The sequence below is a fragment of the Pyrus communis genome, chromosome 11 (assembly GCF_041283825.1).
Source record: "Pyrus communis isolate YQ-2024b chromosome 11, ASM4128382v1, whole genome shotgun sequence".
Taxonomy (NCBI): Eukaryota; Viridiplantae; Streptophyta; class Magnoliopsida; order Rosales; family Rosaceae; genus Pyrus; species Pyrus communis.
Window position 1 is genome coordinate 983,440 of NC_142575.1, and position 27,199 is coordinate 1,010,638.

The 27,199-nt window shown below is 37.5% G+C and overlaps 5 protein-coding genes across 5 annotated transcripts; 3 read left to right on the plus strand and 2 right to left on the minus strand.

The window, feature by feature from the left end:
* The first annotated feature begins 1,010 nt into the window (after window positions 1-1,010).
* LOC137743254 (AP2/B3 transcription factor family protein) lies at window positions 1,011-2,072 on the plus strand. Its single transcript, XM_068483126.1, has one exon. It carries the CDS (start codon window positions 1,011-1,013, stop codon window positions 2,070-2,072), a length of 1,062 nt encoding a protein of 353 aa, XP_068339227.1.
* Window positions 2,073-2,679: 607 nt separating this feature from the next.
* LOC137741444 (protein NRT1/ PTR FAMILY 7.1-like) lies at window positions 2,680-6,249 on the minus strand. The gene is made up of 6 exons (XM_068481156.2): window positions 6,146-6,249; window positions 5,236-5,358; window positions 4,981-5,116; window positions 4,613-4,830; window positions 3,956-4,515; window positions 2,680-3,759 (listed from the first exon to the last, which is right to left on the minus strand). Exons 3-6 carry the CDS (start codon window positions 5,114-5,116, stop codon window positions 2,808-2,810), a joined length of 1,866 nt encoding a protein of 621 aa, XP_068337257.1. The 5' UTR covers window positions 5,236-5,358; window positions 6,146-6,249; the 3' UTR covers window positions 2,680-2,807.
* Window positions 6,250-7,577: 1,328 nt separating this feature from the next.
* Window positions 7,578-11,466, plus strand: LOC137742092 (enoyl-[acyl-carrier-protein] reductase [NADH], chloroplastic). Its single transcript, XM_068481839.2, has 13 exons — window positions 7,578-7,903; window positions 8,435-8,748; window positions 9,299-9,408; window positions 9,503-9,558; window positions 9,647-9,731; window positions 9,818-9,865; window positions 10,019-10,093; window positions 10,164-10,275; window positions 10,359-10,410; window positions 10,497-10,548; window positions 10,640-10,697; window positions 10,819-10,917; window positions 11,006-11,466. Exons 2-13 carry the CDS (start codon window positions 8,472-8,474, stop codon window positions 11,158-11,160), a joined length of 1,179 nt encoding a protein of 392 aa, XP_068337940.1. The 5' UTR covers window positions 7,578-7,903; window positions 8,435-8,471; the 3' UTR covers window positions 11,161-11,466.
* A 286-nt stretch (window positions 11,467-11,752) lies between these two features.
* On the minus strand, window positions 11,753-14,308 carry LOC137742094 (non-structural maintenance of chromosomes element 4 homolog A). Its single transcript, XM_068481840.2, has 7 exons — window positions 13,860-14,308; window positions 13,682-13,762; window positions 13,187-13,424; window positions 12,981-13,071; window positions 12,640-12,856; window positions 12,431-12,522; window positions 11,753-12,275 (listed from the first exon to the last, which is right to left on the minus strand). Exons 1-7 carry the CDS (start codon window positions 14,059-14,061, stop codon window positions 12,027-12,029), a joined length of 1,170 nt encoding a protein of 389 aa, XP_068337941.1. The 5' UTR covers window positions 14,062-14,308; the 3' UTR covers window positions 11,753-12,026.
* Window positions 14,309-21,614: 7,306 nt separating this feature from the next.
* On the plus strand, window positions 21,615-27,199 carry LOC137743695 (uncharacterized). Its single transcript, XM_068483628.2, has 3 exons — window positions 21,615-22,099; window positions 22,203-23,007; window positions 25,902-27,199. The coding sequence occupies exons 1-3, from the start codon at window positions 21,780-21,782 to the stop codon at window positions 26,940-26,942; spliced, it is 2,166 nt and encodes a 721-aa protein (XP_068339729.1). The 5' UTR covers window positions 21,615-21,779; the 3' UTR covers window positions 26,943-27,199.

The following is a 27,199-nucleotide window of genomic DNA, read 5'->3' on the forward strand; positions in this document are numbered from 1 at the left end:
CAGCTAGGAGGTGAAAATCTCCAAAGTTGGATTTCATCACGCGTGGTTACAGTAGGCGGAATTTTAGAAGCTATAATCCCTATTTAGGGATATTTGTTTGTTGAGAATGAAAGTAATTATCACTGTGGCGTGTCTTATTCTTATATATTGCAAATTTACTCGACTGAAATCGAACACTCCTGTTAACTAAATGCAGATACTCGGGATCCTTTGTTAATGAAAGTGGAACAAACATCTTGCGTTTGCAATCTGCATTTCACTTCTATTTTCTTATGTATCCCAGTTATACATATGAACAGCATCTGACACATCATCAGTTTTCTTCTATAATTAGCAGATAAATTGTGATTAACTACAACAACAACAAAAGTTTTTTTTCACTAAGTAGGGTCGGCTATATAAATTGTGATTAACTAATGAATTAAATTTTATTTTTTATCCAATTAATGACTTTATAATCGGAAACTTCGTGTGATAACTTATAACATCTCTCTGATGTTAGCCAGCTATCCCATATGTTCGATCCAACCCCCGTAAGAAACACCTAGCTATCTACTTGTAACTTGTAATTAACCATATGCTTAACAAAATGGGTTATTTAGTTTGAGGCTGTGACACCTAATTAATTTTCCTAAATTAAGATAAAGCCGCTTCAATTCATTTTTTGTCCGATTAATCCTTGGCTTTTCACTCGAAAATTTGGTTTTATCTTTTCTAGAATAATGTGCTTAATTTGGTTGTTACTTGCCTAATTCAGTTTAATATTTTGAACCCTCAGCCTTTCAAATATAAACCATGTTCATGCAACGGAAGCATATGCAAATCTCTGATTTCAGATTCTCTCCCTCAAAAACTCTCCCAAAGTTAACCATGTCTGCAACGTTAAAAGTTTCCTTCATCATGCTTTTCTTGAATGCCATTGATCACTTTGCAGTTTTGTAATACTTGATCAATTAGTCTTCACATCCATGTCAATATTGTGCTTATCTTGTCCCTTGAGATCATTCACAATGGCAGAAGATGCATCAATCATGATCTCAAGTGCCCAAAGAAATGTGGGTTTGGAGACTTCAGATTCAAACGAAACCGATTTTGCGCTGCTACATCAGAATAAGCGCGCGAGGCACGACAATGATGTCTCATTTGCAAAGTTCAAAGGGGTTGTGCCACAACAAAATGGTCACTGGGGTGCACAAATATATGCAAACCACCAAAGAATTTGGCTTGGCACCTTCAAATCTGAGAAGGAAGCTGCCATGGCTTACGATAGTGCGGCAGTCAAGCTTCGAAATGGTAAAGATTTGCATAGAAATTTTCCTTGGACCAACTTCACCATTCAAGAGCCTGATTTCCAAAACCATTACACAACAGATGCAATAATAAAAATGATTAGGGATGGTTCCTATCCATCCAAATTTGATGCCTTTGTGAGGTCCCAAACACAATCTCGAATTGAGGAAATGAGCAAGGGCACCAACCCAATAAGAGTGCATGGCGATGGACAAGTTCTGTGTCGGCAACTCTTCCAAAAAGAACTTACTCCAAGTGATGTGGGTAAGCTCAATAGGCTTGTGATTCCAAAGAAATACGCGGTCGAGTATTTCCCTTGTATTTGTGAGAATGTGGAAGAAAATGTGACTGAGGACATTGAGCTAGTTTTCTATGACAAGCTCATGAGGGTTTGGAAGTTTAGGTATTGCTATTGGAGGAGTAGCCAAAGCTTTGTGTTCACAAGGGGTTGGAATAGGTTTGTGAAGGAAAACAATTTGAAGGCAAATGATGTGATCACATTTTATGCATGTGAGAGTGATGGTCAAGTGATAAGAGAGGAAGATAGAGAAAGTACTACATTTTGGTTAATTGATGTAATGCACAGTGAAGGTGAAAGCAAGAGATTATGTTTGGTTGAGGAGGCCAATGAGTGTAAGGATTTGCAGGTAAAATTGGAACTAAATTTGGGGGAGTGTAGCAGCTACAAGTTTCAAAAAGGTGAAGGTAAATATAGTGAAGATCACAGGGCATCCATAGCCGAGGAGAAAGGAATTAGGCTATTTGGTGTGAATATTAATTAACTGTCTTGGAGAAGAAGATGATCATTTTATTAGGGTTTTTCTTTCCTCCAAATTATCCTTAATTTCTTGGGTACTAATACTTTTGATTATTTTAGGCTGTCAACTCACCAATTTGGAATGTAAGTTTCATCACGATCCATCAAAAGTTTCATTGTTGCTATAGCTTGTGTGTGTGTGTGTGTGTGTGTGTGTGTGTGTGTGTATATTTATTGTCCCAGCCAAGACCCCTACCTCTCTCTCTCTTGGTAATATATTACTCTCATCAATATATATTACATGATGTTGCTTTCTGCTCCTACATAATGTCCATTTCTAATTCAAATCAAGTTTACAAAGCCCACAAGAAAAAACATTTGATGGCATCAATCTTATTGTCATTAGTTTGAGTTGGACTCTAACCATTCTAATATCCGACAAGCGATACTAGAGAAGGGGAATTCGAATACAGAACTTCAGGCCCATGGTAAACGTTTTTAAGCATAGAACTACAAGCACTTGTACCAAGTTGTTTTCGAAACACATTAATTGGAAAGCATTTTATGAAGGTTGACTACTAAATGTTCAAAAGTGTGACTCGATCTCGTGTTGAAATTGCTAGGGTTTAAAGTGAAAAAAGGAGAAGTCATCCTCTACTCTGCAATATCTTTATTTTAAAACTTCAGCTTACATTCAAACACAAAACAAGGGAAAGACTGCCACAAAAGAACATAAAATAAGGAACATAAAACTTAAGGTCTAAACTATGTTGAGCGCTGCCTCATCTTGTGATTTTCCCTGATTTGATGAACTTCCATGTTGAGTTTCTGTGATCTGAGTTCTCTGCTCAGAACCTTGGAGATCATTGCCCTTCTGATCTTCCATGATCTCAATCTCCTGCTCGGAGCCTTGGAGGTTGATGCCCTTATACCACTTAGCGCAAAACAAATAAACTACAAAATCCAAAGCTGTTAGAATTGCAATGAGGAAGTAGAATCTATCCAAATGACCTTCATTCAGATTATTTGGGATCCAACCAGGGTCTCCACCTCTAGCTGTAATATGCGTTACTATGTTAACTAGTAAGCTGCTCACATAGTTTCCGAGAGATATCGACGCCATGCACAATGAACTTCCAAAGCTTTTAATCCCATCCGGGGCTTGTCCATTGAAGAACTCAAGTTGTCCCACATACATAAAAACTTCTGAAGAACCAACAAGAACATATTGTGGGATTTGCCAAAATATGCTTAGTGAGCTTACCTTCTCACCTGGTGTAACACCTCTGAGCCTAGCAATTTCCGTGGCACCGGCCGCAACCATTGCCAACAATCCAATAATAAGCCCTACACCCATTCTTTGAAGCTCGGATAAGCCTTTTGGGTTCCCACTTAACCTTCCGGCTAAAGGCACAAGGAAATTGCGATAAAGTCCTGTGCAGATAAAGACACTGCATATGTCAAATGCAGACATGCTGGCGGCCGGAAGGTGAAACTTTCCGATGTGGGATTCCATCACATCACCTTGCTCCACAAAAAGTGAAGCCATCTGTGTAAACACCACTGAGTAAATTATGGTGCAAAGCCAAACAGGTAGCATTTTTAGTACGCATTTCGCTTCCTCAACTTGAGTTACAGTACAAAGCCTCCATGGATTCGTTTCGTCTGCAGTTTGATCCTTCTCGGTTATTGTCGCTGCCTTGTCCAAAAACCTAACAAAAAGAACTTGAAATATTAGGAAACCAATAAAACTATTAAACCAGAGAGCTTCTATTACACTTAAGATGCCATCTTGCACTCCTGGCATGATAAAATAAAAAGGATAAAAAGCGCAGGATGACATTGTTTAAGAGCTAACAACAGTAAACTTAATTAACTCATATACAGTTAAAGTGCAATATTACTTACAAAATCTCATTACTGTGGAGAATCTTTCTACTCCCTTTGATTGCAGATTTTGTTCCTTCCAGCTCATAAAGATTATCCGGGCTGGTTGGAGCAACACTCAATTTTCTAAAGGCAGCCACGAATACCTGAGCCACGCGTGGCAACGGGTTGCCACATGGTTTTATGTAGCGATACCCAGGTGATGCTGCCAAATATGACACTAGGGCTAAGATAGCAGATCCTAATGACACCAGAAACCCCAGAGTCCATAAACCTTTATCCTCATAGTAAACCAATATGGTGTTTGAGAAAAGACACCCAACGTTGAGTGCAAAGTAGAAGTAAGCAAAGAAAGCTGCTTTCGAAAATTGTTGTTTGGGATCACTCTCGTCGAATTGGTCTGCTCCAAATGTTGCAATAGTTGGTTGGTGGCCACCGTATCCAAGTGCTATTAGATATATTGATAGGTAAAAGAGAGCCACACCTACTTTGGATGTTGGCTGGCAGTAATTGCCTACACCACCGCAACCATGCGGATGGATCAGCCACAGCCAAGACGTCAAGGATAATAGCCCCAAGCCCTGATTAACGAACATTAAGTTTTGTTGTACATGTATCTTTGAAGAACAATTCAAAAAATTCACTAGGAAATCTCAAAAAGCTAAGTATATACTATACCAGAACAAGGATGACTTGAAAGATGGCGCAGGTTAAGTAACGACCCCAATAGGAGTCACTGAGGAATGCTCCAACTAGAGAGAACAAATAAACAGTTCCAGTCCATATGCTAACGTTGTTTGCCGCAGTGGCACTTTCTTGATCAAGAACTCTGATCAGAAACAAAACCAAGTTCACTCCTACACCAAAGAAAGCTAGTGTTGCTAGGCCTTGGTTCGCTGCACAGAATAAGACGTAACATGAATATATCTGAAGAAAAATGTATATCATTCTCCCTAATACTATTTGGAGAGATATGGCAAATTAATAATCTTGATTTGAAAAATCTATATATGCTAGGAAAAGTGAATATCATCGATGATGAGTACCTAGCAAGATAAGTGCAAGTTTCCATCCTCCTACTCTCTTTTTGACAGTGGGTTTGGACTCCTGAGTTATCTCATGGATGTTTGTATCCACAACTTCTGCTCCTTCAATGTCTCGGTTAGGGGCTTCGCTTATCATCTGCCGATTTTGTAGGAGAGACTAAGTTAATTTTGTGCTACTAGTAACAAATTAACTTTAAAGCTACATTATTACACAATATATGATGAAGCTAGCTGAAATATGTTGGATATACCAACCTTTTTCGAAACTTAATCACTGCTCTTGAAATTGTTGAGCCGGACTCCGGTGATGAGGAAGAGCGTGGACCGGTAATCACAAACAGCAATGTAGTAGGCCAGTTCACAAAAGTTGCCGGAAAACTAGAAAACACGAAAAACCCTTTTGTCATTTATGGTGGAAAATTGAACAAGAATATTTCACCCCAAACAATGGCCCTTTAGCTAATTAGTCCCTTCTTTCAACCCAAAATCTCAATCCAAACTACTCGAAAAACCTCGAAAACTCATAATCAGACTGAAACCCTAATGCAGCTTATATAGAGAGACTGTATAACAGAGAAAATATATCGATCGCAAGAGAAACAAAGAGAAAGTTCTTGATCAAAGAGAATCAAAAGACTCGAAGCTTTTGCATGTGATATGTGAGAGTGTAACAAACGACTTATATATTTGAAGGCTTGGTGATGACAAGTGCCACATATTCAGGCTTCAGTTACGAATTTCCCTAGTAATATTCAGATGCTTTTATTTCTTATCTCTGACTAGTTTGAAGTTTCGGATCTTAGATTTTAGACCAAAAAATTAGGAGATTTATTATGCTTAATTTTTTTATTAATTAAGTTCATGAACAAGTACAGGTTCATTACGACTCAGCTTCTGTTTAGTATTAACAAATAGAGAATTTTCACAACTATAAATTCTAAACCACAAAATGATTGTGAAATCCCCAACATTTCGGTGGCACCCTAACTCTTCTATTCCACATATTCTTCTCTTCCTCCTTAAAAAAAAAATATATATTTATTTACCAAAACTTAAAAAATATATATTAAAAAAAAAACCTATAAAAGTTAAGAAATAGAGGAGAAAATAAAATTTAATTTATGCTTTTTTTTCTTGTTAATTGATTTCACGAAGGAAACAGTACCTCAATACCATTCTCTTCAAGGGAACTGATAGAATTTAAAGCTTAGGACCACCGGACCAAAACGTATCAAGCTTATCTGAGTTATCTCTGATGCTCCGTATCTAGCTCTGGCTGGCTGGTGTATAGCAATATATATATAATGTGAAGTTTTGAGCTTTTGAGAGATGGATTCCAAGAAGATCACCAAAAGAAAGAGAAAAAGGAGGATTTTGATTTGGGTTGTTTACAGGTGTACAGCAATTATACACACACACACACACACACACACACAGAGGTTGGAGATTCCAAATTGGCCACAAACTGCATTAATTACAGACAATTCTAGTCGTGTCTGGATTGCATGGAAGTCCGGAACAATTTACTATACGTTGCTGATCACCTTTTCATCGTGTCCAGATGGAACATGTGAAACTCCAACATATGGACATAGAGTTGGTTGGCCTTTGAATGACCAAAAACAAAACACGATAAAGAAATTTGTTGGGCATCTTAGTTGTTGTGATTTCGATTTCTTACATTTTACTTAATAGGAATGAGAGCGATAAAAAATTAGAGAACTTAGAAATAGAAGAAGTAAGGAAAGAGATTGAGTGAACTAACCCTCTTAGCTGATATGATTTATGATTTTCAGGTATTTGGTTTTCGGTTATAAAATAGCAACATTTCTATTGTGCAAACTCTTTTTTAATCGGCACTAAAATTGATTAAATTGGAAGAACTAGGATTAAAATGTTTAATGTAACTAATCACTATGCGTAACATAATTATCACAAAAAGTATTACAAGTCTTCAAAAATTTGTGACAGTTTTTTCTTAGAAAATTGAAAAAAAAAACAATTCATTGCAGAAGCAAGGCCCGATTATACATTTTCTTTTATATATAAAGATGTTCGGGTGGAAATTGGACTAAATAATACGTGTCAATCATAATTACGTACCGAACTTGTTATGCATGAAAGTCGAACTTGAGATCTCACTGTAAAGAAAACAGTAATACTACTAAAGCATAGTGCTAGTGGCTAATCAATTTTACAATTAGATACGCAAACTCCAATCAATTAGACAGATAAGAAACACTTAGAGATCCTAATCCTACCAATAGGACCTAGGAAGTCATCTAGATGGACCAATTGCAGGACAAGGAACGTGCCACCAAAATCATCACGCAGCGTTCCAACAACCAAAAATCGACCAAATCAAAATGCACCGACCATTGATTATGCTAATTTTTTTGTAATTTAGGTAACGATTGTCTTCATTTAACAAATGTTTAAAAGGGAAAATAAATTTACACACCCGTTTTTTCTTTTTGCACGCTCCTATACCAACTTATGCTTGTTGATTTTTCTTTGATATGCTTTATCGAAAAATAAAGAGAGAATGTGTAAGCGGCAAAAATGGGGTTATGACAATTCATTTCTCTGAAAAGTGAAAAGTTCAAAGACCAATTTGTGAAGAAAGAAAATTGAAGATCAAAGTGGAAAACCCATTAAAGCTCAAGGGCCACATTTACAATTAACTCCTTTTCTGGTCTCTTTGACAATTGACACTACGACTTCCTCTTCGCTCGAGAGTTCTCACTTCTCACCCTCACTGAGAAGCATATCATAGATTTCAGCGCCTCTCTCTCTCTCTAACGAGCAAAGCTGATAAGAACGAATCTTTCCAAATTCCAACTCCCCCTTCTCTTTCCCAATTAAAAAATACACAGCTTTTGCTGTTTGCGCTCTCCACATTGGCGCTCCCAATTGCACAAAGGTAAGAAATTTATGCTGCATTCATCTTTTCAAATTGTTACTGGTATTGCTGTTGGGGCTGCTGGTTCAGATCAATTATTTGGGTGCTGAGGTTTTTGTGAAATGTAGTTGAAGTTTGGAAAATTTTCCCCCTCAGATGTGAGATGATGGTGTTGAAATTTACTGGGGTTTAAGGTGGAGAAGGGTTTTACTATTCTGGTTTTATGATTTTTTTTTTTTACCCAAACTTTCTGGATTTAGCTTCAATGGCGGATATATGCGTCTATATTTTCTGGGTTCAGCTTAATTTAGGCAAATTTATGGGATTTCCTTCATGGATTGGGAGTTCCCGCAAAAGGGTTTTGTTTATCTTAGTGTAAAAAAATAAGTATTTGGTGGAAATGCTGGATAAAAGTCGAAAATTTGTTTGCTCCAAATCAGGATAAAAGAGAATTCCTTTATAATGTACGAAAGTATTGTGTTCTCGAGAACCTATTGTTACTTTACTTTCGCGGTTTTATGGATGTTAATTATGGTTTAGTGTAATGTGTAGATCTCTGTTCTCCTTCGTGAGATTGCATTTATCGGAGATGGCAACAACTGCTGCTTCCAGCCTGCAAATGGCAACTGCCAGACCCTGCATTCCCTCTTCTCATAGAGCTTTCGGGTTGAGCACTGCAATGCTTAATGGCAATTTTAAGGTGGCTTCATGGACTAAACTCTCGAGTGCATGCCACATATCATCTGTACAATCTTTCCAGAGGTGCTTTACTTCATCATCTATGAAATTGGATAAGTTTGTTACAAAGGCAATGGCTGGGGTTAGTGACAACAAACCTGTCTCGGGGTTACCAATCAATTTGAAAGGTTAATATTCTTTCTAGCTATCTGATTCTACACGCTTGCTCAGTATTTATTTGTTTTGAGTTAATTTCTTCCTCTTCACTAGAATAGACGCAGTGTTTTCTTGTTGTCGAAGCTCATATTGGTGATTTCTCTCTTGTAATTCACTTTTATGTCATACATTGTGGTAATGGACTTTTTCCAAATGAAAAATGTTTTGCAATAAAGAAAGCGGAAAGTTCGTACCTACTTATCATAAAGAAGCTTTTGGTTCCCTACTGAGATAATTACTCTTGATTCGGAATCTCGGATGCATCCACTTGGAAGAGCTGACTGTAGCTATAGCCAATGTACTTGGAGGAATAACATTACTCTCAAGATGATGTATTAGATTTTGTTTAGCTACATTTAACCGGCAACGGTTTATATGCAGAAAATTTTCCTTTAATTGTTAGCTTTTAGATTGTTTCTCATCTGGAATATTGCATATATTCCCAGGTCCATAGGCCAATTAGGTACTTGTGTTTTGATGAGCAAATACCTTTCCAACTACATATGGATGTGCTTTGTGCAGGAAAGAGGGCATTTATTGCTGGTGTAGCTGATGATAATGGGTATGGTTGGGCAATCGCAAAATCTCTAGCTGCTGCAGGTGCTGAAATTCTTGTGGGAACATGGGTGCCTGTAAGTTGATTGGCCCGATCGCTAGGACTTTATATCTTCCTTTATCTTCTACATTTTGGATATGTTTTACTGACTATGATGAGTCTATGTGCAGGCTTTGAACATTTTTGAGTCCAGCCTGCGACGTGGAAAGTTTGATGAATCACGCGTGTAAGATGTTTAATCTGGTTTTAATTCTGTTAGCTGGTAAAATTGACGAATAGTTTCCAAGTTTCTAACAAGATATTTAATACCACAGATTACCAGATGGTTCTTTGATGGAGATTACCAAAGTATATCCCCTAGATGCTGTGTTTGACAACCCTGAGGATGTCCCCGAGGAGGTAAAGGAGATAAATATATAGTTTATATTAATGAAAAATAAAATTGGATTCATATACTTAATGTTTTTGGGCGTAATTTCATGCAGATCAAAACAAATAAGCGTTACGCAGGATCCAGTAATTGGACTGTCCAGGTATAAATTAAATTTCATATTTGCTTCTAAATGTTTGTAGAAAAAAATTTACGGTGCATGTTGGAGCTTGTGACCAGTTCTCAGCTTAATATACACATCAGAGACTTTTTTAAACGACATGTTTTTTCTTGAATCTGGCGTTTATGTTTGCAGGAAGCTGCTGAATGTGTGAAAAATGATTTTGGCAGCATTGACGTTCTTGTGCACTCGCTTGCAAACGGACCAGAGGTACAGTAGTAACCATAATAGAATTTCTATTCTTTATCTTCTGACACGTACTAAGTTATCTCGTTAATAGGTTGTTAAACCTCTATTGGAGACATCCAGAAAAGGATATCTCGCCGCTATTTCTGCATCGAGTTATTCCTATGTTTCTTTACTCAAGCATTTCCTCCCAATAATTAATCCAGGCAAGCTTCCATGTCACCTATCCACTATTTTTTTTTCTTTTACTTGTGTTTTACTCAAATTAACATAATCTTTTTGGTTACAGGCGGTTCTTCAATTTCTCTTACATATATTGCTTCCGAGCGGATCATTCCCGGGTATCTTTTCTAGGCATATCACCGTTTGTATGGAGTTACATTTCCTAATATTTTACGATGATGGATTCTTAAATTATCTTTTGCAGATATGGTGGAGGTATGAGCTCTGCAAAAGCTGCTCTTGAGAGTGATACTCGAGTGAGTTTTTCTTCCATGCACTTGCACATATAATTTATCCCACTTTCATTTCCTTCCAAGAAGTGTTATGACATGACTTGGCATTACTCAGGTGCTCGCTTTTGAAGCGGGAAGAAAAAAGGGAATTAGAGTCAACACAATATCTGCTGGTACCATACATTTCTTTTGGATTACACTAATAGTGGAATGCATTTGGATCAACGACGTTTATCTACATACACTGTTAAGGTGACCAATTTAAGCTTCAAGTTCTGTTTCTATTAACTTCAGGTCCACTAAGAAGCCGTGCTGCAAAAGCGATTGGATTCATCGATATGATGATCGACTACTCATCAGCCAACGCACCTCTAGAAAAAGAACTATCTGCAGGTAATTTGCCGGTCTCCTCTTTGTTTTCTTGTACCTTTTCGTTTTTTCCACGGTTATAGATACTGAAGTCTCAAATCTCGTTGAACAGAGGAGGTAGGAAACACAGCTGCTTTCTTGGCATCACCTTTGGCCTCCGCCATTACTGGCGGTGTTATATACGTAGACAATGGTTTGAACGCAATGGGCGTCGGAGTTGACAGCCCAATTTTTGAGAACCTCAACATTCCGAAGGCTCAGCACTGAGGATGGTTAGGCTGGCTGGCCGAGCGGTAATCCCAAGTGACGCATCGTACCGTGGGCCACTAAATGCAGTTAGCTTGTGCTACCCTTCCTCGAGTCACTGAATCACCGATGTCGTGGCCAACGGCCCCATTTTAGCATGAGAGAAATTTTACCGTAGGGACGTAAACAGATTCCAAAAACCTTGATTCGATACGTGTTTAGCTTAAAATTGTGTTTGATACTGGTTTACGCTTGTTAGCACTTGTCTATAAATCGAACCCGCTTTTGGTATTTGAGCAGTTCAAATTCATGGGGTTTTGTACTACATATGCAATTGTGTAAATTTTTCAATACGCATGCACCACTTTATCTTTTAAAAGCGATAATCTACATTAATCTACATTGAGCATGTGCCACTAGGGATAGGCACAATACACGGATAAACACGTGCATGTGGCACGATCTTGTTATTCATGCTTGTAAGACTCACAGCGCAGGAACAACCAAGATTACCACACTTGGTTATTCATACTTGTAAGACTTGCAACGCAAGAACAACCAAGATCACCGCAAGATCACCGCGCACGCGCATGCACAATTGACTCCATCACTCTTTTCTTCTGTCGAAATGTTACGGAACATGTTATACAAGAAGCCATACATTCCTACAATCCGAATGTAGCGGAATGTCCAACACTGATAATTGATCACACAGCAGTGTCAAAACCTAACTTAATTAGTGCGACTGCACGACAGATTTCTAACTCGAATTCTAATCTTCCTATCCAAAATATACAATATTGGACACATACAGATATTCAGCATGTAACTGAACAAAATAATCCTGCATAAACCTGGCAGTGATTGGGGCAAAATCTATTTCTGAATTAAAGCTTGCGCTTAGACCTGCGAATGACGTTAGATCCAGTAGCATCATCATTTTCAGGGGATTCTTCTACAATAGATTCTTCCTGCACAACCCGACCACGGTTTCTGGAGAGTTTTCGAATCGGGGTTGTGGGTAAGGCTGTTTGGGAATCGTATGCTGCTTGTTCCTCTTGAGAGGCAGGTGTGGTGTTTGGGGGTGATCTATGAGGCATCAGCTCCTCACCAACAGGCAAACTATCCATCATTACCTGCAAAGCAAGAAAGTATGTCTTTTAAGGGCAGAAGATCGAGCATGAAAAGGATGTAAATACGAGAGTAGTACACATAATACAAGACCCGAGAGAAGGCCACTGATAGTTATAATATGACAAGATGATTTCAACGTCCGATCACTATGACATACCTTCCAGTCCTTGAAATCAAATCGGAACACAAAATGGTGGTAAGTCACCCTCCGTGATGCCACATCCTCAGCAGAAGGAGCATTCCTAGGTGCTGAAAAAAGAGAAAGAATGACTGAATAAGCCAAAAGCATAGAAATTAAAACACAAATGTAAACTAGAGAATGGTTATTTCAGTCCAGCCATCTTTGCTTTGTTATATTCTACTTACAAACAGTATGAAAACCATTTGCATCCACAGATAATTCAGCCCGGCCATCTTTGACTAAGAACGACAGAGCAAATAAGTTCTCCACCGTCTGCGCAAAAGAGTTTCTGTTTAATATCAAAGCTTCAAGTCGAACCCGCTTTTTCCTTCTTAGAATGTCAAATATCGTTGACATGTTCTTGTCAGTATCAGTTTTCTCTTCTGTCTGAGTATCATCTATCTGTTCCATGGCATAAACCACAAAGGAGTAATAACATCAGAAACACCCATACAACCTGAAGGAGATGTTCCTAAAACAAATGAAAATCAAAACTATATCAGCTGTACAACCATTTTAGCTTTACCTCATCAGGCCGATCAGTTGTGGTAGGCTTTACACGTTTACTGCGAACCACAGCCTTCCTTTGCTTCAACTCAGTACTCATGGGTCCAAGCCTAAGAGAAAAAAAATAACATAACCATGAGTGAACTAGAGTTTCTTGTATAAACAATGCGACAACGCACAAAAATTCTTATACAACTGGGCAATCATTGGAAACAAGTAACTCACATAGTGCAACACCCATGAGCATTCTTGAAAATGGGCAAAACAGCCAACCCAATTTCCTTCCAATTAACTGAGACATGGTCATCCCCTCCTCTCGGTTGGCTAAAATTATTAAGCAAAGCAGTAACAAAGTCGGACGGGCTAATCCCGGCACTGGACTGTGACTTAACAGAGGTCCACAATGTGTTAGTTATGTCCAGCAGTGCCTCTGCATCTGCTACTTGTTCCCTTGGCTTCTGAACTGAAAAATCCCCAAATGGGCAATCCAAATTTTATCATCAGAAACCAAAATTATAGCTCAAAAAATACAGAAATTTTTTTTTTTTTCTTCACAATATAGTCAATCTTCTCAGTAATCAGCAATACAAAAAAAATGGAAAATAATAAAAATAAAATAAAGCAATAATTTTTCTTATAAGGAACATATATTTTAAAGATATTCAAAATTCAAAATTTGGAATTTGGAATTCTCAGAAAATTAAACATAAAATAAAATACCTTGCTCATGCAATTTCTCGACTTCATTGATGAGAAGTCCGAACTTCTCCGAATCCGGGCACATCAAATCATCTCTTTTCTCTGCAAATAAATAAATTTCAAAAGTATTAACATTTAAAAATTCAAAATTAATTACATTCAGAATAATTTGTATTTGCGATAAGCTCAAATTGTATACCACTGATGAGGTTCTTGACGGCGAGGTAGTCGGACCGGAGCGCCCGCCGCCGAACGGCGTCCTGCTCACTCGGGCGAGACGACTCGTCATCCACTCGGTCGCCGGCGTTGACCTTCTCGCGCTTCACGGCTCTGAGCTGCGCGGCATCGTCAACGCCTCGGGTTTGACTCGCGATCCGTTCGCGCTTCGCTGACTTCGGCATCGCGCCGGAATCCTCGGAGAATCGAACGGATTTCGACGCTCAGGGAAAAACCCTAAATTTGAAAGGTCGGATGAGAGAGAGAGAGAGAAAGAGGGGTTTTGGAAATTTTTGAAAAAAATTAGGGAAGGAAAGTGCGAACAGTGAATTGAATTGATGTTTGAGTTGATTTTGAAAACGGGAATTTTTGGGAACAGTTTTTAAAAAGGCGGTGGTGCCTTTCCCGCTCCACTCTCAATTCTCAAATACTGATTTCGATTTCGTTTTTGAGTTTGGGATTTATATGAGTATTAGGACACGTGTAGTAAATTGTGCTCCTGGTTACCGAAAAATTGCTCCTACTTGACATTATGCACAAAACAATGTAAAGTGACTCTCATGTGCAAAATACAATTGTAGATTTGAAATGACTCAATTCATTGTTGTATGATAAGTTTTCAAATAACTAGATGCAACAAATCTCTAAAAAAACTTTGACATATATACGATAAATCACTACAATACTTTGACATAGTTTAACGATGCGTATTGTAATTGATGATAAAATTGAAAAATGAATGTGTATTAAAAATACATTTTAACCCCCATGTAACCAATATTTTACTTTTCTGTTTAAATGTCACTTCCTTCTCTTAGTCTTATCGCATCTAAAATAACCAAACTTCATTAGATACGAGCATATGGCACACACAAAGTGTGTGTGAAATTTTTTTATTTTTGTTTTTGAAGTAGAAGGACAAAGGAAGAGAGTGATAGAGAATGTGGGAGTAGGGAGAGAAATTTTTTTTTTTTTTATTTAGTTTTTAATTAGAGATATGTTAGACTTACATGTAGGCGAAGCTTTAAAAAAAAAAACCAAATTTTGGTTGTGTAGAATTACATTTTTGCCCATATTTCTTATTCATGTACATTTTTTGCCCATATTTTAGTTGATAATGAGTGTTTTATAATATGTAGTTTAGATAATTTATTTTTTGTATATACTAAAGACAAACGTATAATTTGTAAAATATTAATTTGTCATGTTTTTTTTTTTAAACATGGTTAAGAGCCTAGGAAAAAAAATACTAACAATGTCTCAAGGTCGAGAAATCCTAGCAATATAAATCACCAAGAATTACCAAGTATTATAAATTTTACTTAAAAAAAAAAGTACTTATTAAAGAAGCAATATAATTATGATATTGTAGTAGCATCGAATTAATGTAGTTGGACTATTGTGGATATGAAAAGGATCAATTCAGTAACATGTAATAAATCTCAAATAACTGTATACAACGAATCATTAGAAAATTCTAACATTTGTTAACCATGCATAAGGAAAACTTTGACAGTCGTCAACCATGCATAAGGTAATGCAAAGTAAAATGAAAAGTGTGTGAGTGGATAAGATTACAGGTTAATTACTATAATACCCTTAATATTGTTGTAAATTAATACTAGTTTACTAAATTACCCTTAATTTGTAATTGGATTACAATAGTACTATTATTTTTTTAACATTCAAGGAAAGGTAGCGATTCTAATGACTGCCCTAAACGAATTTGGGTTTGAGAGTCGAGAAGAATTGAGAGAGGCTGACAACAATATGTGTGGGCCCCCTGTTTCCTCAGATTTTTAGACCCACCTAGCGCTGCTAATTGCATGGACCCACCCGCCCCGTTTTGAGTTTAGAAATTATGACCCCAGCTGAATTGCATGGACCCACCCCGGACCCGTGGGTCCAGATCCCATTTGCCCGCTCCTAGTTTGTAATACTAAAATAGAAACTTATGTGTATTATTGGTATTATTTTTAAGCAATTAAATTATAAACATTGGTTCATGCTTACGTTTATTTTTAATTTTATCAAAAGGCAATCATTTTCATAATTCAACCTTAAAATGACATAAGACAATACAGAAGTATAAATACATGAATGGTGCATCAACAACACCTATCACGTAAAAAACTTAATTGAAAACTTTAGGTAGAGATCCTTACAGCAAAAAATAACACAACACAATATCAACATTGTAGTTAACAGAAAATCAAATCCCTAACTTGAGATAACTTCTAATGAAGTTTAAATATTAATTATTGCTAACTAAACCTTCATTTGTATAGGAGTTCCTTCGTAAACCTAGTTAGAATCTTGTTCTAGGCTATATTTGGCATCCGCTAACTTCCAAAATCTCGAGGTTTCTTTCATGTTCTCATCGTTATACCATAATCTTCAAGATTTGTCATTTATGATCATCATTCCAAAATCATTGCGAATTGTCGTTTTCGATCACTGTTTCAAAATCTCTAGGATATGTCGTTATCTACATTCATCTTTGCCAAATCTTGTTCTTAATAGCTGTTTACATACCATGACGTATTAGCTCAACCGATTATTGGTGCTATGCAAGTTCAGTGAAGTTATAAATGATCTAACTTTCCAACATTTATGCCAAACCCTTCTTAATTATCTTAGCCGTACACCAAATCATAACTGACCATCCAGGGCCGGCCCTCAGGGTAGCCCAAGTAGGAGCCTGCCTAGGGCCCCCACTTCGGAAGGGCCCCCATTTTTTTTTTTTTTTTATATCCTACAATTAAATACAAAAAAAACTAAAAAATATCATAATTTATTTGTTGGTGTAGTGGAAATGTTCAACTCTCTTTTTTTTTGGGGCCTTGAGTTCGAAACATGGAACTACCTTTTTAGTCACCAGTTTTTTTCTTCTTTTTCAAATTTACTCTCAATCCATATGTCCAACTCCCAATTTACTCAAGTCCCCCTGCAATCTTTTTTTCTTTCAACTTTCCATACTCTCCATTTCTATCAAATGTTTAAATCAACTATCACATGGTTTTGAAGATTGTACTTTAAGGTCATCAAAACTATGAATTTATATGTTGCTTTTCAATACATTTTTATTCAATGGATTATTTTAATATTCGATTCGTTAGTGTGATGTTGATTTTAGAAAAAAACAAAGAGAACCAATTGACGTTGTTGAAGTTATTATACTCGTCAATCAAGTTTTATTGTTCTTCACTCTCAATCTTAGACTCTTGACTGCAAACATTTAGTACATTTGCGTCTAAATACATGAGACGTGTAATATTTGTATATTTATCTTCTTTTGAGTTTTGATATTAATTTTAATGATATTTAACATGGAAATAGATTTTTTTTTTATTTTATGTATTTAGTGAATTCCTTTTATACATATCAATATATGATCATAGAATATTGGGGCCCCAATTCGAAGGTTCGTCTAGGGCCCCCATATTCTCTAGGTCGGCCTTGCAACCATCTTACCTTTTCTTTGTCCAACATCAATTTAACCTTGACCTCAACAATCGCAGTTGAGATTATCGATTGGGTTGTTTTATACACACCCCACAATGTTATGAATCCACTCCACATCCAAAAAATTCCTCAAAAATTTCAACTTTGTCCCTCATATTTCTGAAGCCACCCCACCCCAAAAACAAAATGAAACACCAAAAATATCCAGGACAAGGAGGGCATTTCGCCGGACCAGCAGGGCCTGATCTTCGCCGGCAAGCAGCTCGAAGACGGTTGAACCCTAGTTGACTACAACATCCAGAAAGACTTGACTCTTCAACTGGTGCTGAGGCTCCGTGGAGGGATTATCCAGCCTTCTCTGATGGCTTTGGCTCGCACGTACAATCAGGAGAAGATGATTTTTAGGAAGTGCTATCCTCGTCTGCATCCAAGGCCAATGAACTGCAAGAAGAAGAGATGTGGCCACAACAACCAGCTGAGGCCCAAGAAGAAGATCAAGTAGAGTGTCAACCGAATATTTTGTTACTTTGTATCGGAGTTGAAGTACTGCAATTTATATTAACATTTTGATGGATATTGGGTTAATTTTGATCTCTTGGTTTATATTTGTTTTATCGTTAAAAAAAATAAAAATAAAAATCAACAAGCACTAGTTGTCTTGACAATTGATGCCATATATCAATTATAGAGAATTCATACGAACAAGAAAATGAACTTTTGAACAAGAGGATGAACTTTTGATAATGTGGTGCCATGGTAAGCGGACGGGTGTGAGGTAGTTGGCTGCCAGTAAATAATTGGATGGTTGGATTTTCTTTTTCTCACCTTAATTCAAATAGGGGTTTCCAAAAAAAAATAAAAATAAAAACCAACAAGCACTAGTTGTCTTGACAATTGATGCCAAATATCAACTACAGAGAATTCATACGAACAAGAAGATGAACTTTTGAACAAGAGGATGAACTTTTGATAATGTGGTGCCATGGTAAGTGGATGGGTGTGAGGTATTTGGCTGTTGGTAAATAATTGGATGGTTGGATTTTCTTTTTCTCACATTAATTCAAATAGAGGTAAAAGAGGAAGTTCACGTGACAAATTTTAAGTGTGGGGTGTCTTCATAAAATTGTGGGGTGTTAATAGAATTACCCTTATCGATTCACATGATTGTATCTTTGGATATAAATTTCACTAGCACCATAACCATGATTCCAAAGAAAGAATTCTGAAGGGTAATTTTGGAATTTGAAATGTAAATAAGGAAAACCCAAGGGGTTTACAAAAAGATGTTCTCGAGCGCTAAAGCTGACCGCCTATATAAAGTTATATTAACTCGAGTAACTCGAAAAGTCCAAAACAATTAGTTTCAAGATATACTAACATAAAAATACATTTTAACCCGCATGTAACCAATATTTTACTTTTCTGCTTAAATGCCACTTCCTTCTCTTAGTCTTATTGTATCTAAAATAACCAAACTTCATTAGATACTAGCATATGGGCACACACAAAGTGTGTGTGAAATTTTTTTTATTTTTGTTTTTTGAAGTAGAAGGAGAGAGGAAGACAGTGATAGAGAAGGTGGGAGTGGGGAGAGAGCTTTATTTTTTATTTTATTTTATTTAGTTTTTAATTAGAGATATGTTAGAATTACATGTATATGAGACTTAAAAAAAAAAAAAAACAGCCTTATTTCAGTTGAGTAGAATTACATTTTTGCCCATATTTCTTATTCATGTGCAATTCTAATTAGAGGGTTAAACTAGTAATTTCATAGGATTTTAGTTGACAACGAGTGTTTTATTAAAATGTAGTTTAGATAATTTATTTTTTGTATATACTAAAGACAAACGTATAATTTGTACAATGTCAAATTGTCATTTTTTTTAAACATGGTTAAGAGCCTAAGAAAAAAAAAATACTAACAATGTCTCAAGGTCAAGGAATCCTAACAATATACATCACCAAGAATTACCAAGTATTATAAAATTTACTTTAAAAAAGTACTTATTAAGGAAGTAATATAATTACGATATTGTAGTAGCATCCAATTAATGTAGTTGGACTATTGTCACATCCCGGCTCGGGGCGGATCACTTTCCGAGCCCGCTCCACCACCGTAGCACGATATTGTCCGCTTTGGGCTTACCATTCCCTCACGGTTTTGTTTTTGGGAACTCACGAGCAACTTCCCAGTGGGTCACCCATCATGGGATTGCTCTAGCCCCCTTCTCGCTTAACTTCGGAGTTCCTACGGAACCCGAAGCCAGTGAGCTCCCAAAAGGCCTCGTGCTAGGTAGGGATGAGAATATACAAATAAGGATCACTCCCTTGGGCGATGTGGGATGTTACAGTGGACATGAAACCGATCAATTCAGTAATGTGTAATAAATTTCAAATAGCTGTATACAACGAATCACTAGAAAATTTTGACATTTGTTAACCATGCATAAGGAAAACTTTGACACCTGTCAACCATGCATAAGGTAATGCAAAGTAAAATGAAAAGCGTGTGAGTGGATAAGATTATAGGTTAATTACTATAATACCCTTAATATTGTCCTGAATTAAGAACCTAGGAAAAAAAAATACTAACAATGTCTCAATGTCGAGAAATCCTAGCAATATAAATCACCAAGAATTACCAAGTATTATAAATTTTACTTAAAAAAAAAGTATTTATTAAGGAAGTAATATAATTATGATATTGTAGTAGCATCCAATTAATGTAGTTGGACTATTGTGGATATGAAATGGATCAATTCAGTAATATGTAATGAATTTCAAATAACTGTATACAACGAGTCACTAGAAAATTTTGACATTTGTTAACCATGAATAAGGAAAACTTTGACACCTGTCAACCATGCATAAGGAAATGCATGGTAAAATGAAAAGCGTGTGAGTGGACAAGATTACAAGTTAATTACTAGTTGTAAATTAATACTAGTTTACTAGATTACCCTTAATTTCTAATTGGATTACGATCGTACTATTATTTTTTTAACATTCAAGGAAAGGTTGTGATTCTAATGACTGCCCTAAACGAACTTGGGTTTGAGAGTCGAGAAGAACTGAGAGAGAGACTAACAACAATATGTGTGGGCCCCCCGTTTCCTCAGATTTTTAGACCCGCCTAGCGCTGCTAATTGCATGGACCCACTAGCCCCATTTGCCCGCCCTTAGTTTGTAATACTAAAATAGAAACTTATGTGTATTACTTGTATTATTTTTAAGCAATTAAATTATAAACATTGGTTCATGCTTACGTTTATTTTTAATTTTATCAAAAGGCAATCATTTTCATAATTCAACCTTAAAGTGACATCAGACAATACAGAAGTATAAATACATGAATGGTGCATCAACAACACCTATCACGTAAAAAACTTAATTGAAAACTTTAGGCTGAGATCCTTACAGCAAAAAATAACACAACAGGATATCAACACTGTAGTTAACAGAAAATCAAATCCCGAACTTGAGATAACTTCTAATGAAGTTTAAATATCAATTATTGCTAACTAAAACTTCATTTATATGGAAGTTCCTTCGTAAGCCTAGTTAGAATGTTGTTCTAGGCTATATTTGGCATCCGCTAACTTCCAAAATCTCGAGGTTTCATTCATGTTCTCATCGTTATACCATAATCTTCAAGATTTGTCGTTTATGATCATCATTTCAAAATCATTGCGATTTGTTGTTTTCGATCACTGTTCCAAAATCTCTAGGATATGTCGTTATCTACATTCATCTTTGCTAGATCTTGTTCTTAATAGCCGTTTACATACCATGACGTATTAGCTCTCCTGATTATTGGCGCTATGCAAGTTCAATGAAGTTATAAATGATCTGACTTTCCAACATTTATGCCAAACCCTTCTTAATTCTCTTAACGGGTACCCTAGCCGTACACCAGATCTTAACCGACCATCTTACCTATTCTTTCTCCAACATCAATTTAACCTTGACCTCAACAATCGCAGTTGAGATTATCGATTCACATGATCGTATATTTGGATATGAATTTCACTAGCACCATAACCATGACTCGAAAGAAAGAACGTCCAAAGGGTAATTTCGGAATTTGAGATGTAAACAAGGAAAACCCAAAGTATTCTTATAAGTCCAGGCCCAACGTGGTGGAGCGAGAGAGAGAGAGAAAGAGGCTGCGCGAGCTTTACAAAGCCCCCCAAAAAAATATTAATAAAAATAAATAAAAAAAAGGTTCACTTCGTTGAAAATATAAAAGCGAACGAACAAACGTAATAAATCTGTACATTCATCATCATCATCATCATCATCATCATCATCATCATCATCATCCATCATCCATCATCCACTGTCAAAATTTTTTCTCCAAGATTTTGTTTTTCCAATTGGTATAAAACCAAAAACCCTAATTTCAAAAAAAAAAAAAAAATGGTGATATGAGAGGAACATGGCTAGGGAACGCGGAACGAGCGCGCAACCATGGGGGACGTTAGAGGAGCTCTTGCTAGTTTGCGCCGTGAACCGCCACGGCACCCAGAGTTGGGACTCCGTCGCCTTGGAGGTCGGGAGCCGCTGCTCCCCCACCGCGACGACGCTTCTCAGTGCTGACAACTGTAGGGACAAGTTCGCGGACATCAAGCGACGGTTCGTATCGGAAGACGACGACGACGGTTCGTCGGGGAGCCTGGGCGCGATGGTTGACGAGCTGCGGAGGCTGCGAGTTGAGGAGCTACGACGCGAGGTCCGCCGTCGCGACGTTTCGATCGTGTAAATTTCGCATCCCTTGCGAGAGATCTGAGTGTGAGGTGTTGTCGTTTTAATGGTTTGAGATCTGAGAGTGTGTGTCTTCTCTGTGTGTGGTTTTTTACAGGTCGTTGGAGTTGAAGGTGAAGAGGTTGGTGGAGGAGAGGGAGCGGAGCTTGAAGGAGGATGCCGGGGCCAACCGTCCGAGCAAAGATCTCAAACGCCGCGGAGGCGATCAGCGGGATGGTTCGCGGGAGAACCTCGCCGGAAAAATGAACTCCGGCGAAGACTTCGGCTCGGACTTCAATTCCGACGAGCGCGAGAACCGATCCTTCAACGAGTCCAATTCGACGAGCCAAAGAGGCGATGCGAAAGGAAACGGCGCGGCGGAGAAACTGGCGGAGGGGGAGCAGGAGGAGGAGCCCAGAACGGACGGAAACGAACCAGATCCGATTCGGGCCAAAATCCGGTCCGAACCGGACCGGGATTGCTCTGTTAACGGTAAACTAGCAGACGATGACGACGAAGACAATCAAAACAACAACAAAAAAGGCGGCGATGATACGGCAAAGGCGAGTCGGCTCGGCAAGTCGAGCGAGTTGTGGGAATCGGGTGGCGAGTCGAAGCGGGAGGGAAAAAGAGGAGGTGGTGGCGCGGCGGCGTCGAGGCAGCAGAACAGCGACGTGCAGAGCTCGGCGAGCTTGTCGAAGAGGAAACGACATCGTGGCAGAGGAGGGGAGGGAGGAGGAGGGAGCAGGAGTAGGAGTAGGAGCAGCAGCGGCGAAGAGGCCGAGGGTGACGAAGTATCTCCCGCCACCAGCAAAGGGGTTAAGCAGCTCAAGCTGGTTAAATCTGAGCCGTTGATGAAGGTCCTCAAGATCATCTGCTCTCATCGGCTCGGCTCCGTATTCGAGCGGCGGCTTCGGAGTCAGGTATTGACAAATATTCCTAAAACAAAGTTTAACGTTTATAATTTTAATTTTGTATCTTAATGTGGAAAAATCTAAATCAAATAAATTACCCAAAAAAACATTTAAAAATCCGGAAAAATAATTAAGATTTGAAAAAATATGATGGGGAAAAAGAGTTCTTCTGAAATGATGGAAAATGGAGGTGCTAATTCATGGTCCAAGATTAGATTTTGATATTTGGGTGTGGACCAGTTAGAACGTTACACGTCATGATGTCAGGGTGTTATGGTCATACGAGGGAGTAAAATGGGGGTATTTTGGGGAAAGGGATCCGCTCTGGATCCTTTCCTTCTAATTCATGAAATTGAGGGATTCGAACCATTAAGATTTAATTCAACGATTAAAGTTATTATAACTTTTAAAGTGAACTCTTAACTGTTGAATCAAATTTCAATGATTGAGATTCTCAAACTTGATGGATTAAAAAGAAAAAATCCGGAGATGATCCCTTTCTGTATTTTGGTACTTGAGTAAGATCGAGGCAGTTTGAAACGGTACATTGAGAATGGTGAGGATGGTAGCTAGCGTGCAGCGCATGAGCGTTACGGAGAGGACGAAAACTCAGTCAAGGTTTTGATGAAGGGTTACAACCATATGCCTTAACCGGTGGGGTCCAGTAAGTAGTTTAAAATTAGGATTTAGAGGATTTTTTTTTGGGTTAAATATATGCTCTAAACTACTTTAGTTTATTAATTATACGTATTCCAAGTGGTTTGGTAAATTAACAGTAAATTTTCTATGTAGAAATTTAATCTATAGACAAAGAGAGCAGCTAAAAGTGGTGAAACATTTAAAATACCATAATTGTTTCTCAACAATGTAAAAAATTACGATTGAATTAAAAAAGTTAAAGTAACTCAACACATTTTTATTTTTAATAATTTTAAAATTTAAAACCTTAGAAAAAAATAAAAAAAACAAAAAACCTCTAGCTGGTTGGTGGACTTCCAATTTATTTTTAAATAAATGTTTAATAAAAAATATACAATTAAAAAAAGTAAATTTTGTAATTTTTTAGTAGGAAAGGGTTATTTATAAATGTATAAGCGTGTGACAAGAGGCTATTATCTATCTATATATCTATATATAAAAAGAAAAGGCAAAAAAAGTGAAGCTTTCATAATACTCAAATTGCCCTTCTTTTATTAGAGTTAAAAAAAAAAAAAACTATGTAGGGTGGTTAGTAAGTTCATTATTTTTCAAAATATATTCTAATAAAAAAAAAACAATACCAAAATAAGTAAAACTAAAACAACAAATAAAAAAGTAAAACAATAAAAAAAAACTAACAATGCGTGTGGCAAAATGCTAGTAAATTTTTAAACAATTAAATTTGCGTAAAATTTATATTGCATGTATAAAAATGATGATATAAGCAGATCAAATGACCCAACCCAGATTTAGAGATTATTAAAGGAAGCGTTACGAAAGTACCAATGAGGGCGTGTTAGTTTCTTTGACCTTGTTTGTTACCTTTGATTTTCTTCCCAATTTCCAAAGTTATTTTTCATTTTTATTGTTTTTTTCTTAGGTATTTTATATTTTTATTAGGTTTATAGGTAATAACAAGTCTTAGAGCTAAAACAACTTGTATGACACATGTTCACCGTCTTATCATATACCAATAATACAAAGACATAACATAAGTATGGTACGAGAATATTATAAGTTATCGTACATTATGTTTATTTAACAGATCATAGATTATTTTTTCATAAAGATAACGTTAATAGTAAATTATTAATTATTAAAAGAAAGAGAGTCGATGAGATCAAATTCGCGCTAGAATGCATAAGTATAATTATTTCTATCATTACGATAAAGTGTCATATGCAAACTTTAAATTATTTTAGAGAGAAAAAATTATGACGTTGGATATTATTACGTCTCATACTAATAAAACACGATGATAGTTTAATTTATGAACGATGGGATTTATCCTGTGGACCTTAGTCCCGTGCATTCGCGCGTACACACAGGAACTCTTCCTCCCAATCCCAACTGATCCGTACTTATTATAAAAACAAAAATAAAACATAAAAAACTCCACCGAAGTGGACGTTGGCCCGACATGTGAAATGTTACACGTGTAACGTACAACTACCTGAAGCACAAAAATGCAGGTGATGGGCACTAGCGGGTCTCGTGCCTTTGCTTTTTAAACCAATAATAATAAAAAAACCCTAGAAAACTACTTAGGGTACCCTTCCGTATAGCCAAAGGATACTTACACAACTACTTGTGTCTCGGGCACACACCCATTTATATTTTTAATATATTCTTGTTAATTTTTTGTTATTGATTTTTTTTCTTCAGTTTATTCGATTCGACAATTAAAAATTAAAAGAATCATATTCATTTTTACTTCTCATATATTTTTTATATAGAGATGTAAAGAATTAGTTCAAGCCAGTTGGTTAGAGTTATGTGCTCGATTTTCATTAGTAAATATTTAGTTCTTTTTTCCATAAGTTAAGCTAGTTTAGAATAAAATATTTTAAAACTCAAATTTCTGGTTTTTATTTGACTACCAATTATCAATTGGAAAATTATATTTCAATTACGTTATGCGTGTGGAGTAGTTTTTACTAGAAAATTAAGGGAAAAAGTTAGGAAAAAGAAGTAGCGGGCAAAGACGCTTTTTCCTATTTTTGCTTTCCAAATTGATATTTGGTTACCGTTAAACGAGTGTGATTTAATTAATTTATTATAGAAAATTCGAAATTTAAAACTATTAATGAAAAAGTGATTTGGTGAGGGCAAAATTACTTTATTTTATTTGGTTTCTAGTTTGCTCTAATAAAAATGTTTTGAGTACAACTTCTAATTAAAGAAACCCTACAATATTTGTGCAGGAATCAGAAAGGTACAAAAGTTTGATTCGGCAACACATGGACCTGCATGTGATTCAATCCAAGATTAACAAAGGCCTCTACACAGAGGATTGCATCCCATTCTTCCGCGACCTCCTCCTCCTATTCAACAACGCCGTCGTCTTCTTCCGCAAGAACTCTCCGGAGCACAACGCAGCTCAAGAGCTCCGCTCCATTGTGCTAAAGGAAATGAACGACCAGCTCCCGAACCCACAACCCGCGACCGGAACAGTAACATCCAACGTGCCCAAGATCGAAACCAAAGCTCCCAAGATCGAGCCCGATGCCTTCGAGAAACCCACCAAGTCTTCCATTGTTGTTTGTGGAAAGCGTGGTTCTGTCAATGCACTATCAGAAGGCGGTGCGAAGAGCAGGAAGGGAGATAAGGTTGAAGAGAAAGCAAAAGCGGCGAATGAGAAGAAGGCGGATGGTGCTGCATCTGTGAAGGTTGAGGACAAGGGAATTAGGAGGCGGAGGACACAAGAAAGAGGCGGGCGGAGAGGGACAAGCACGAGGGGCAGGAATGCAGCAAAGCCAACGAAGCCGCATGAGTATGGCATCAATGAACTCAGTTCGCATGATGGTTTAGAGGCTTTGGAAGCGGAGAAGGAGAAGAAAGAAAACAGGAGGAAGAAGCAAGGCGCAGCGAGGTTCTTGAAGCGAATGAAGCAGAACTCGCCGAGCACTGAAGTGAAGAAGGAGACATCGGATGGTTCTGAGGATGATAGCGAGGAAAGCGAGGACGAGAAGAAGAAGAAGAAGCCAACGATGAGGAGTAGGAAGAAGCCGGAGGTTGAGAGGAATGAGAGGGTGACGCGGAGTTCAACGGGAAGTGGGGGAGGGAGGGGAGGGGGAAGGAGGTGTCAGGAGAGCAATGGGAGGGGAAGAAGAGGGGTAGGGAGGCCACCGAAGAGGCCGGAGACTGCGGCGGCAGAAGCGGGGAGGAGGAAGAGAGGGAGAGAGAATGGGGAGGCTGATCAGGTGGGGAGTACAGGGAGGCGGAGAAAGCGTACAAGGAGGTGAATGCGGCCATTGTTGTAAGCTGTAAATTATTTTTGGCATGGTTTGGGTTAATTTCTGGTCTTGTTTTGTTGCCAATGCTAGGTTTTTACAGTCTCTTTTTACCCTTTTACCCAAGAGCGGTCAAAAGAATTACTAGAGAGGGATAGGGAGAGACAGAGATAGATGTGCTGTGAACTTGTAGAATGTTTTGGGGCATCTCTTTTAGCACATACAGATCCTGATGAGTAGCATCATCGGTGAGGACCTTTTTCGTTCTA